Below are 13750 nucleotides of genomic sequence, written 5' to 3' on the forward strand. Positions count from 1 at the left end.
TTTAAAGTGGTGATTTTTTTGACTTTTGGTGACAAATTGCATTTTAATGGAAAATTGGAAATGTTCTTTGGATTTAAGTAAAATACAAATGTGTTTGGGTGAAAATTTCAAGAACTATCCAATAAAATTCAAAACAATTCGCACTACATTGAATTGGAGAGATAATTTTGAGCTATCACTGTTTACAATTTGGGCTGGTTTTAAAGAGCAACTTAAACAAATGCATTATAGAAGAACCATATTATTTTAAAATATTTTTTCCATAGGTGTATACCATACAAATCTTCGGATTTTAGCTGTTATATATGCATTTAGTAGGATTTGTTACTACCAAGCTGATTTTGTTTGATTTTCATTCACAGGTTATAGTTAAAACAAGGGCAGAGTATCAACCAAGTCAAAAGAAAAGCAAGCTTCAGGCACCGAAAATTGCTGAATTTACCATCAGCTTCACCGATGGTGTTTCAGAACGGTTCAAGGTAATCATCTTTGATGAAGGAATTCTTTGAGACTGCATCTGTGCTGGATTGTACTTGGTGGCCTTTTAAGTGAGATTATCTTTTATACTTGAAGAGTGAATTTCAATGAATAACCAAAGGGTCAAGCTACAATGTTGACATATAGTCCACAAGAATCTTTCCAGGGTTTGTTGTGTTTTGTAGCCGGTTTTAGGACTGGCATGAACTTGAAGAATTAGAGGAGATCCCGGAACTATGAGAAATACAATAAACACGAGGTTATGCGTGACACAATATAATTGGTTACACAGGCTATATATCACACCCCAAAAGTTAAATAAATGGGACCCAACAGTATCAGATAGATGTTTACGCTGTAAGAAGGAAACAGGAACAACAGTACATGCAATTTGGGTTTGTGAGAAAGTGGAAATGTTTTGGGAAGATCTAAATCAGGTATTAAATAAAATCACAAAAAGCAACATTCCAAAAAATCCAGAGATCTTTCTTCTAAGTAATACAAGAAGTAAAGAACTAGGCCTCAAATTGGATGAAGCACAAAAAAGATTTATTATGATAGCCTTAGCTGTAGCAAAAAAATGTATAATATCAACCTGGAAATCAGAAGAGAGCCTGAGAGTACAGCAATGGTACATAGAAATGAATAAATGTATTCCATTGGAAAAAATAACATATAATTTAAAAAATAAAGTCACAGTATTCGAACAAATTTGGGAACTGTACATGTAACACACAGAGAGGGCCTACCGCGGACCTCCACCCCCTAAAATGATAGAATGATAAGAAGACAAAATGAACTGACCCAGTGTATAAAAGTAGATGACACATTTTTCTTGTTTATTTTCATTGTGTGATGACATTGTTTAATGGGTTTATTGTATTGTATATGTTGAACGTTTAATGGGTTTGGAGGGGGGTGGGAAGGAGGGAGGGAAGGGATGGGGGATAAAGGGGAGAAAATGACTGTGTATATTCAAGAGGGAAATGTTTGTGTGTATTTTGGTTAATATGGTTCATAGTGTGAAGAAAAAAAAAGAATTAGAGGAGATACTGTCAAAACTTATAACATTTTGAAAGGGCTGGCCAGGTTAGGTGCAGGGAAGGTGTTTCCTCTGCCTCAGGAATCCAGGCCTGGAAGGCAGAGTTTCAAAATGAGAATTTGGCTGTTTAGGACTGAGATGTGTGTAAATTTCTTCAATTGGATTGTAGGAATTCTCTACATTGGGGGAACAATAGAGTCTTAGTCAACATGTTCATTCAGAGCATAAATTGATAGAATTCTAGACATTAAGCAAATCAAGAGATTATGGGGGAAGTGCTGGAACATGATGCTGAGGTGGAATATCAGTCATGATCTTAACAGCAAGACTGTATGGAAGAGCCAAGAGGCTTACTCTAATTTTCTGCATGCCAATGAGCATCCAAAATTTCCCATTTCCTGATGATAATCTTGCTGCCTTCAACTTTAGATTTCATTATTATGCTACTGACTAATTACAATACAATATTTGATGAATGCATTGGAAGGTAGACAAGGGAACCCCATTATTTCAAAAAAGGGGGAGAGAAAACAGTAAACTGCAGACTACTTAGCTGAATGTTAGTTGTAGGAAAATAGGTTTTAAAAACCTGGTACCAGGATTTAGAGAAAGTAATAATATGGTTGAACAGTCATGTTTTTTTTTTGAAAGGAGAATGGGGCTCTGCATAAGGAAGAAGAGGGAATGGATAATTATGATTAAAATAAGCCGCCTTGAACCAGAAAATTGTAAACTGTAAAAATAGTCATGTGCAGCAAACATTTTCTGGGTGTAAATGGGAAGAGATTGCATAAGAGCAGAAAATCATGCAGACTGAAATGTTGGTGAAAGAGCCGCTTTGGATTTTGATTCATGTCCATTAACCTAGGCACAGAATGCTGCAAGAATAGTATCTCTCCATCTCGCCACTAGTTTTGTCTAATATCTTGAAATTGTAAATCAGTTCATCCATAAACCTTTTAAATTTTAAATTTAAGAGAATAAACAATAGAAATTTGTATTCTCAATTCTGGAATCCAGATTGCATTTTGGTAAATCTGTGTGTCACTCCCATTGAGGCAAATGTATCTGTCCTCAGATACATTGCCCTAGTTTGTTCACACAACTCCAGGTGGGACCTAATGATTTTTTCTAGCAGTAATCCAATTATTATCAGCCCTCTAGCATTCCATTAGTCTCTTTTTATATTTTCCGTATCTGCTCATGACATTGAAAAATCACAAACTCTCTGAACTTCCACTGCTAACTTTTCACCATTTGGGAAGTACTCTATCATTTTAAGTGCTTCCATTTATTGGGTATAAACATTTAAATCTATATGCCACAGTTTTACCATTTGCCTAAATTTATTAATAATTTGTGAATTATTTCTTCTCACTGCATTGCTTAGTGTCTTCTACTTCTGTCTCATCACTAAACTTGGAAACTCAATTTCATGAATCAACATGGATTCTTGTGTGAAACTGCTAGTCACAGCTGCCAATCTGAGTACTTGCCTGCTATCCCACTTTTTCTCCTGTCTCATTGTTAAATTCTTAGCCAGTCCCCAAGTCATTAATTAGCCTTGTTCCACAAACTAACTTTTTTTAAAGGATGTCTGCAAATAACTTTAGAAATTCATAGACTTTGCCCATCAGCTATTTTCAAGACATGGTAAGCAGTCAAGTTTCAAGTTTTCAATTTAATTTTTATTGTCATGTGTACTGAGTTACAGAGCAAAGTTAGTTTTACAAGCATTCCAGCAGTTCAACCTATATGTAGAGTAGCAATAAGAACAGAACAAACTGTAGAGTTACAGAGAAATTAGTTAGAACAAAGCAAAGTCAAAGTTATTCTACTAGGGGAAGGACCCTGTTCTTAAACCTGATGGTGCATGATCTCATTCATTAATCTTCTTTCTGCAGGGTGTATTAGTCATGAAATGGAGTAAATAAAATGAAAAAGTAATTGTGAAAAAATATGGGAAGGATGGTTTACATTTTGCTGACATAAAACTGCTGGTTCCTGTTGCTAGGTTAACTTTAATTAATCAGATTTTCACTGATTGATGAGATCTTATTTGTTCAGTTCTCGTCGGTGGGTGTTCCTTTCCAGGAACAGTCCTCAGAGAGTACCCTGTGGCTAAATCAGAGACCCTGATCTATTCATTTAAATTAATAGATAAGTGAGATGTGATTTCCTGACCAGCACTTCCTTTAGGAGCACTCTGCGCAGATGAATCATTCCTACATTTATAGTGATGATAATGAGTTCTGGGCACAGTCAGTATGGTGAAATATAACACAATCTGTTCTAATTGTCAGGGCTCTGCATTGTTCATGAAATAATTTCTGTGTGCCTGATCTGTGAACAACTGCAGTGTCGGATAAGCGGTGGGATCTAAACTTTCATGATGTAATGTTCTGCATTTAGGATGTTGCCGGGTTTTCAGGAGCTGAGTAACAGGGAAAGATTTTACAGGTTAGGACTTTATTTCTTGGAGCGAAGAAGAAGAATGAAGGGAGATTTTAGAGGTTTACAAGATTATGAAAAGTACAGACAGAGTGGATGTGAGTAGATTTTTTCTACTTGGATTGGGGGAGATAAATATGAGAGGTCATAGTTTTAAACTGAAAGGGTAAAGGTTTAAGGGGAACATTAGGGGAAAGTTCTTCCCTCAGAAAGTAGTGGGAGTATGGAATGGATTGTCATTTGATGTGGTGAATGCAGGCTCGATCTTGGGATAGGAGAGGTCTGGAGAGTTATGGAGTGGGAGCAGATTGATGGGATTAGCTGACTACTAGTTGGCACAGATTAGAAAGGCCGAATGGGTTGTTTCTTGTGCTGTCGTGTTCGATGGTTCTATTGTGCTGGATAATTCTGCCTGATGCATTAGTTTCTTTCAACGTTTGAAAATGGCAAATACTCTTAAAAATATGGGGCTGTGGCGACGCACAAATCTGCTGCGACGAACCGGCCATACTTATTACACATGGTTGGCGGGCAGCTGCAGCAGAGATGCGATATGTTCCCATCTCTTCCGCTCCACAACAGAAGTTAGCGCAAGCGGCAAGATATACATGCAGTCTGACTGCACAGCTGAAAACCAAGTGCATGGTTTAAATAAACATTCCTGCTGCGACCTCAGACCTCATAGTCTGTGTCTGCAGTCTGTTAACTCGTTCACATCCAGCACGCTACATTTGGTGACCCTGACGAGTCTGCAGATCTGAAGACTCTTACTACATGGATCCTGGAGCAGTCGGTGCTGTAGTGCTCAAGCTACACGTGGACCAACTGGTCCCACACTGGGCCAGGCAGAGGCCCAGTTCCAAATCAAGTAAATCTCCTCAGACTCCAGCAGATATTTCTACGTCGTCAGTTCTCTCGACCAAGGGACCGCTGCTGCCTGTGTAGACGACTTCACCCAAGCACCGCCAGAGGAGGGTAAATACCTAGCCTGAAAAATCCTTCTCATAATCACCTTCGGTCTCCCACGCTGTGATAGGGTAGCCAGGCTCTTGCAATTTGATGGTTTAGGAGACCACCTGCGTCCGCCTTGATGGACGAGATGCTCGCACTGGTGGAAGGTCTCAAGCCCTGCCTTATGTTCAAACAGGCCTTCCTGGAGCATATGCCTGTCGACATTTGCTTCCTGCTCGCTGATGCCGATTTCAGCGCCTCAGGAAGGTGGCTGCTAGGACCGACATTCTCTACCATACCAAATGTGAAAATCCAGAGGTCCTTCACCGACATATGCCACATTTCAGGCAAAGACAACTTTGTCGTGGATGCCCTTTCCAGGCCGGCCATCTGCCCCTTGTCGCAAGGTTTAGACTTCTACGAGTTGGCCTGTGCACAGAAGACTGACCTGGACACAGCATGTTTTCACACAGACTGACTGGCCTTCAGCTAGTGGACCTGCCCTTCAACGTTGGGAAGATCACTGTCCTCTGTGACGTCTCCACTGAGATCCTTCGGCCAGTGATCCCAGCGAAATGGCGAGAGGAGGTGTTCAACCTAATAGCTGGTTTGTCTCATCCCTCCTTCCGCACCATAGTCCACATGATCTCCACCAAGTTCATCTAGTATTGACTATGCAAATGTGTCACAGGGTGGGCATGTGCATGCCCCCACTGCCAACTGGCAAAGGTCCAGACTCACACCCGGCCACCAGTTCAGGATTTCAAACCTACTATGTGCCGTTTCCAATATGTCCTCATGGCCATTGTCGGGCCCCTCCCTGTCACTAGGGGACAGTTATACCTGGTGGACAGGCACACTAGGTGGCCAGAGGCAGTTCCCCTTCCTAGCATAGCTGCAGACAGGGCATTCCTCTCCTCCTGGATCGCCTGTTTCAGCGTTCTATCACACATCACCACAAACTGTGAGCCCAATTCACATCGTCCTTGTGGTCCGACCTGGCTAAACACCTGGGCACTGATCTACACCACACCACGGCATACTACCCCTAATCCAATGGTTTGGTTGAGCTGTTCCATTGCCTCCTCAAGGCTTCCCTGATGACATGACTTGACGGCCCCAACTGGGTAGACGAACTGCCCAGGGTCCTCCTGGGCATCCACACGGCCCCCATAGAGGACCTACGGGCCTTCACCGCCGAACTGGTCTATGGTAAGACCCTCACAGTGCCTGGGTCAGTTCTTACCCCTGTCCTCACAACAGACCTAAGACTCCGTCAGAAGCTCGGTAACCTGGCCCCCTCAGCCCTGTCCAGATGTGGCAGCCCTCCAACTCCTGTTCCCACAGATTTAATGTCTTGTGATTTTTGTGTTTGTGTGCAGGGGCAGCCACAGAATACCACTCCAGCGTCCCTACGAGGGACCCTACAAAGTGCTCCACCGCACCACCTTGACTTTCACTTTGCAGGTCAGCGACAGGGAGGAGATTTTTCACAGTGGATCGCCTGAAGCCAGCACTACTGGACCTGTCGCAGCTGGTCCCTGTGCAGCGGACACCATGCAGAGGCATGCCTCCCACACACCAAATCACCACCAGGTTCTGGGGGGTGGGTTATGTGGTGATGCACAAATCTGCCCCGACAAATTGGTCCTGCTTGTTATGCACGGTTGGTGGGGCTGTCGCGGCAGAGATGGCAATGTGCTACTATCTCTTCTGCTCCAGGACAGAATTTGGAGTTGGCGTGTGCATTTGCGTCAGTATGACGCAAGCGGCAAGACATATGCGTGGTGCAACTGCACAGCTGGAAAGCAAGAGCGTGAAGTTTAAATAAACATTCCTGTTGTGACCTCAGAGCTCACAGTCTGTATCTCCAGTCTGTTCACTCGCTCATGTCCAGCATGCTACAGGGCATGGAAAGTTTCGTCTTTCCCAACTTTTCAAAGTGAAGTGGTAATTGTTCAATTGTCCCAGTTTACTTGGAAACCAAAAAGCCACTGAAATCTTGGAGAACACAAGAATTGCAGACAAGGAAGTACTGGAGAAACTCAACAGGTTAGACGGTATTGTTGAGTCAAACCCCTTTATGAAAACTAAGTTAAAAAGGTAAAATTATATTTATAAAGAGGAAAAGTCCCTGGGAGAGAGCCCCAGAGGAGATAGGACAGAATGAATATGTGGCAGGTATACAAGAAAATCTGCAGATCCTGGAGACTAATGCAGTACACAAAATTGCTGGAGAAGCTCAGCAGTTCACTAAAAGGCAGTAAATGTTTTGGGAAATGGCCTACTGAGTTTCTCCAGCGCTGTAGATGTGAGAAGTGAAGAGATCAGTAGAGGGAGAGGCTATTCGAGAGGAGTAAGAAAGAGAAAAAAATTAGTGCAGGAGAAGATAGAAATATGGAAATAGTGGAATCAGATGGAGAATGGGGATTCCCTAAAATTAGAAAATACTGTTCATGCCATTAGATTTAAGGCTGTCCAAGAGGAGTATGAAGTGTTGTTTCTCAAGTTTATATTTAGCCTTGCCCTGACAGTGGATGAGGCAAAGGACAGACATATTGTTAGGTAGCATCCATGAAGAGAAGTGGGCACTCATTTTTCAGTTGTATCTTAAGACTTGAAAAAGGTCCAGACCCAAAATGTTATTTGTCCATTTATCTCTGTTGATTTTTCCTGACCTGCTGGGTCCCTCCAACTTTTTTATGGTTTACCCAAATCCTAGCCTTTCTATCTCAATAGAACACACGAGAAATAACAGCTAAAATGCCAATCCAGAGCTGGGAATGCGTAAATGACAGTAACCCTCTGAGGCTTCTACATTGTAGTGGGAAAATAAATGGTTTTCAAACCATTTTTAAAAATCACAGCAATGTGAAAGCAAACTCTGATAGTATTTTAATTCTGTCTGGCAGGCGAATCTTTCCTCCCAGGTGAATGATAGCTGGCGTGAGGAGGGAAAACGGTGAAATTGAGGTGCATTTCTAGTTATGCTGAATCACATAAGGAAGGGAATTTGTTTTTCTCTTCCATACATTTAGATAGCCTTTTCTCAGGTGTCTAGCATCCATTCTCCTGGCCCCACCAGGAGACAGCAGGTTAATTAGGTCAATAGTTAAAATTACTAGCACTAAATACAACCATTGGAATATAAAAACAGCCAGAAGAAAACTAACTTTTAAAATTTTTCCTTGAGTCCACCTTAAATCCAGATGTTTTTAACTAGGTAACTGACTGGCTTGGTCGGAAGACGATGATTTTTCACATCAAGTGAAGAGCCTGCTGTGCATGGGAATGATCTAAATATCAAAAGAGATTTTTCTGTGGATTCTATAGGGTCAGTGCATCTGTTTGTTTGAAATTTAATTTTGGGTCAAAATACTAGATGCCAGTGGTTCTGAACCTTTTCCTTTTCACTCACATGCCACTTTAAGTAATCCCTGTGCCATCGGTGTTCTGTGATTAATAAGGGATTGCTTAAAGTGGGATGTGAGTGGGAAGGGAAGGTTGAGAATCACTGCTCTAGACTCAATTGTTACTGAAATATTTTGCTTGAGAAAAATTGTTATTGGCCCATTTCCTTTGGAGTTATTAAACTGAGTCAATTAGGTACAATTAAAACAGTGGTTTTCAAACTTTTTCTTTCCACCCACATCCCACCTTAAGCAATCCCCTACTAATCACCGAGCACCTATAAGCATAGGGAATACTTAAAGTGGGATGTGAGTAGAAAGAGAAAGGTTGAGAACCACTGCTGTAAATGATTCGCATCGATCTGAGCTAAAATGTGCAATAAACAATTATTTTAATGAAGGAACAAATTAAAAACTGCTTCCATCTTGTGTTTGAAAGGTCTTGCATTTAATAACTGAAATCCAGTATCTCCCCAGCACCACCCCCCCCCCCCCCCCCCCACCTCTTGTTACCATTTCCCTTATTTTTGGGTGCTGGCACTGGCATAATTTATTGTAATATGTAACTTTTGCAAAGTTGGCTTTAAAAACAAACTTTCAAATCTGTGAGATTAATGCCAATATCTTGCTGCACAGTAGCAAAGGTGAAATAAAAGTCACATCAATACACATGCAAGTTTTGATTTCCTGAATTAATAGAATTCTCAATAACGATGACTCGCCTACTGTTTTATTTTCAAAGGCCCCAGTCTTAGTCCTACCTGCATTGAGATAACACGGCCTTCAGGAAAAAGCTGGTTTGGCTCTGGCTTGGCATGCAGGAACTTTAGTAGATATATTGAACGTTTCCACGAGTGGTGGAGGATGAATCTTTCTAATGATTTAAAATGAGCATGTCCTATTTTGCTATGAAGTGGGCTTGGTGTAGCATTTGTGGCTCCTGGGGCAACAGGGTTTGCCATTCCTGAAACTTCAATCCAACAGATGTCATATAAAGGCAGAGTGCTGAAGCAACAAATCAGACAGCACTGGAGAATGAACCAGAATTAAATTTCAGATCAATGAAATTCTGATGAAAATTTGTTAAATTAGACATTAGCAGTAGGTCGGAAGTCGAGGACTACCTTTATGTCAATGTTCATGTTGTTTGGTTTATGGTTGTCTGTGAGGAATATGATGTGTAGCTACAAAGGTTTATGCTTAGCTTTGTCCTGACAACGGTTGAGGCCAAGTACATGCATCTCTGTGTAGGAATGTTTTAGGAATTGAAATGTTTGGCTACAAGAACTTCAGCCTTAGAGCCTAGATGTTTAGTGAAGCAGTCACCCAATTTGCATTTGGTCTCGCTGATGTAGAGAAGTCCTCATCGAGTGCACCAAATGCAGTAGATGAGGTTGGACAACGTTCTTGTGAAGTTCTGCCCCAAATGGAAGATCTGTTTGTCATTTCCTCCCTCCCCATCACCATTTTAATAAAAGTCTAATCAATGTTTTGTATAGCTGCAACATAATCTAACAATTGCATTTAATGTCTCTTCCTATGAATTCAAGCAGAGGAATGCCCTATTCATCTGTGACACCATTTTCAGGCAATAATGGACCTATATCCTGACAACTTTTTTGTGCTAACTGCCATGTCAGAATTGTCACTTTTCAGTGTGGTATCCTAGAACGCTTCCCCCAGCGTTGTCTCCACTCCATCCTCAACATTCACTGGAGCAACTTCATCTCCAACATCGAAGTACTCGAGATGGCAGAGGCCAACAGCATCGAATCCACGCTGCTGAAGATCAAACTGTGCTGGGTAGGTCACGTCTCAAGAATGCAGGACCATCGTCTTCCCAAGATCGTGTTATATGGCGAGCTCTCCACTGGCCACCGTGTCAGAGGTGCACCAAAGAAGAGGTACAAGGACTGCCTAAAGAAATCTCTTGGTGCCTGCCACATTGACCACCACCAGTGGGCTGATATCGCCTCAAACCGTGCATCTTGGCGCCTCACAGTTTGGCGGGCAGCAACCTCCTTTGAAGAAGACCGCAGAGCCCACCTCGCTGACAAAAGACAAAGGAGGAAAAACCCAACTCCCAACCCCAACCAACCAATTTTCCTTTGCAACCGCGTCTGCCTGTCCCGCATCGGACGTCAGCCACAAACGAGCCTGCAGCTGACGTGGACATTACTCCTCCATAAATCTTCGTTCGCGAAGCCAAGCCAAAGAAGAAAGAAGATGATCACATCAGCAATCCAGGTTCTAACCTACTACTGTTTGTAAAGTGTTTGTAGGTCCTCTCCATGTCCTTGTGGTTTCCTCTTGTGTTCCAATGATGTACAGGGTTAGTTGGTTACATGGGCATAATTGGGTGGCACTGGCTGGAAGGGCCTGTAACTGTGCAGTATCTTTTTTTTAAAAAAACTTGACTTCCCAAAATGCTTTACCTCAATCCTACTACACTATCATTAGGCAACCATTTTGCTATCTACAACTCCACCAATCTTTGTCATCTGCATACCAACTTACAAACAACAAAGATCATTGCATTAATCCCTGTTTTATACCACTCACTACAAACTTCCAGTCAGATGGTAGAGAGGTACTTGATGGAAAGAGCAGGTGGGTAGATTGTCAAGTGGTATACTCCTTGCACTGTTTATGCTAAGCTTCTGTGTGCATTATATAGATGCACTTGAAATTCTCTGACAGAAAGGTGAATGAGAACACTGCTCCCTCATTTTGCTCTGGCTTTGAAGTCTTGATTTTCAGACATGGCTTGCTCAAAGCTGTGCTGCCGTTCCCAAGGTGATGGTGAAATTCATCATTAATATCGCACTGAGAGATTTGGGAGGTGGTATACATTTCCAGAATCTTGTTATGAAGATTTATTGTGGGGAAGGCTATGCTATTCAACGAATACAGATTGATGATGGGTAGGTTAACACAGTTAGTGGGTGGGTTAACACAATTAGTGCTTTTAGATTTGTGTGAACCAGAACCCACCAATTTCAATTAAATCTTTGACTGTCCAGAATAAATCGAATGGCCAAAGACTAGTTTCTGTGATAATGGGGCTCTCAGGAAGAAGCCAAGTGCTACCATCTATTTAGCACTTCTAGCAAAATGGTTGTGAATCAGACATCATGAACATTGTAGAAAATTGTTGAGCATGATTTGGGGAGCTGGTGATTTAAATGCGCTTTGTTTAAATAATCATGAAGGTTATCTGCTGGAAATGATGTAATCTTTAAGGAGGAGCGAAAATCTGGGGGTGGATGGTACTTTCGGATGATTGTAGGGTGCAGGTAAACTTACATCAATATTCTCTCAGTGAGATCTATTGCCTAATAACCTAGTGATATCCTGTTTCTAGGAATCATCCAACTTACAAATAAATATTTTCAGTGGATCTGTGCTCATTCCCTGAGCTACTAACATGTTCCAAAGTTGATGACCCTTGCAAAAATAAAAGACATTTAACTGAGCACCTTGCTTGCTAATTTATTTGCAGTTCTCTTGTTTCTCCACCTGAATTCCTGTCATTATTATGAAGACCTTGAATTATCCCAGTTAATACTTCCTTGAACAACAAGACTCGACTTTAGAAGCCTGTAACCGAGGGTTTCCAAACTGGATGTCTATTCTTTAAATCTCAATAATACTCAGCACAAGGGAACTATGACTGGTCACTCAGTTCCAGGTGAGGATTAACCAAGATGATGCAAGACAACACGATGGATTCTGCTGTATATTGAATCAACCTTGCCATACCTCCTAGCACTCTATTTGCAATTGGAGAATTGATCTATATTCCTAAGTAATGTATCATCCTGCCAATTTATTTTCTCCTATTCGTGAGTCAGTCTTTCAATGACAAAAATGGTATATTTCTGTTTGGCAGTAGCTCTACACAAAAATTCAGTGTCAAACAAAAATCTGTTAGACGTGCACCCATTTTGCTGCACCTCCAGAGCTGATAGTAATTACTTATTTACATTGGTATAAAGTTTCAATATGTATATAGATCTTCATATAATTTGTAAATTATATACATTTCCCAAGTGTTTCTTCTGGAGTTTGAGGAAATTGATAAATCAATAATTGTAACTTTAACTCTTAAGACTCCACTGTGATTGACCTTTATCAATAACAATACTTTGCACAATTATAAGTAATATTATTAGAAATAAAGGCAATATAGACCACATAAATCACATGTAAGTAGGTTATGTACAATAATCAATCTGTGGCGGCCCACGCTGCGGAGAATGAGCTGGCGAGTGCAACCAAAGGCCAGCAGCCTGTGCAGCGGCACTGGCCACAAGAAGCGAACTGACAGGTAAATGGTAAGGGCAGCGACCCCCAAAATTGTGCTGGCCTTGCTGCGCAGCCAACAGACAGGAACAGCGCATGGGGAGGAAGAGCATTGTTATGCAGAAAAGTACCTGTGCGCGGGAAACCCGCTTTTGTTAAGCATGTTGGGATGTCAGTGGTGGGGGGGGCCACAGTGGGAACAGTGCAAGTATAAAAGTTGGGCCTGAACCCTACTAAAACTCAGCTTAACTTGACTGCACTACGTGTGTGTGTGTGTGACTTCTTTTGAGTAGCATGCGGCTACAATTGGCAGCATCTAAACCCAGCGATGAGTGAGCAGACAGCGTGGTTGCTCTCAAGCTGCCGACCTTCTTGACGATTCGACCATGCTTGTGGTTTGACTAGGCTGAGTCATACTTCCAGATTCGGCAGATCACAGCAGAATTCACTGGGTACTACCACGTGGTGAGCGCCCTGGATCAGGACATAGCAGGCTGGGTAGCCAACTTCATCCAGGAGCCCCCCCCCTCCCCGCCCCCCCATCAGAAGGCGCTAACACTGCCTTCAAGGACTTGCTGATCGAGTTTTTCGGGCTCTCACGGTGTGAGAAAGGAGCAGGTCTGTTCACCTGGATGGGCTAGGGGACAGGCCTATCAGCCCTCATGAACGAGATGCTGGCCCTGCTGGGTAAACTCAAGGCCTCCATCATGTTTGAGCAGGCATTCCTGCAGCAACTACCCAAGGACATCCAACTGCTCCAGGCTGACGTGGATTTCAGCAACCCCCCCAGAAAGTCACAGCACGAGCGGACATTCTGTGGAAGCAGAAGAGAGAGTGCTTGGCTTCCGTGGGGCTTGCCACTAAACCCTGGAGCCAGAGACATACAGAGCCACTGAGAGAACAGCAGCGTCCCAGAAGAGATGATCCAGACAACCAGTGGTGTTTCTACCACCAGAGATGGGGTGCCAGAGCCTGCTGGTGCAGGCCACCATACACGTTTCAGGGAAACGCTGGGGCCAGCCATCCTAATGGCCATGACGGCTGGCCACCAAGACAGCCTCCTGTACATTTGGGACCGCCTGTTTGGATGACGCTTCCTCGTGTATTCAGGAGC

General features: G+C 42.4%; 1 protein-coding gene across 2 annotated transcripts in view; it reads left to right on the forward strand.

The window, feature by feature from the left end:
* The window catches only part of LOC138757874 (neuronal vesicle trafficking-associated protein 1-like), a 111005-nt gene that overhangs the window by 41834 nt on the left and 55421 nt on the right, over positions 1-13750 (forward strand). For both annotated transcript variants that reach the window (XM_069925903.1, XM_069925904.1), the window contains exon 3: positions 363-479. In XM_069925903.1, the coding sequence (XP_069782004.1) occupies positions 363-479 (117 nt within the window). The remainder of the gene's footprint in view (positions 1-362; positions 480-13750) is intronic.

This window comes from Narcine bancroftii, chromosome 3 (assembly GCF_036971445.1).
Source record: "Narcine bancroftii isolate sNarBan1 chromosome 3, sNarBan1.hap1, whole genome shotgun sequence".
NCBI classification, from domain to species: Eukaryota; Metazoa; Chordata; class Chondrichthyes; order Torpediniformes; family Narcinidae; genus Narcine; species Narcine bancroftii.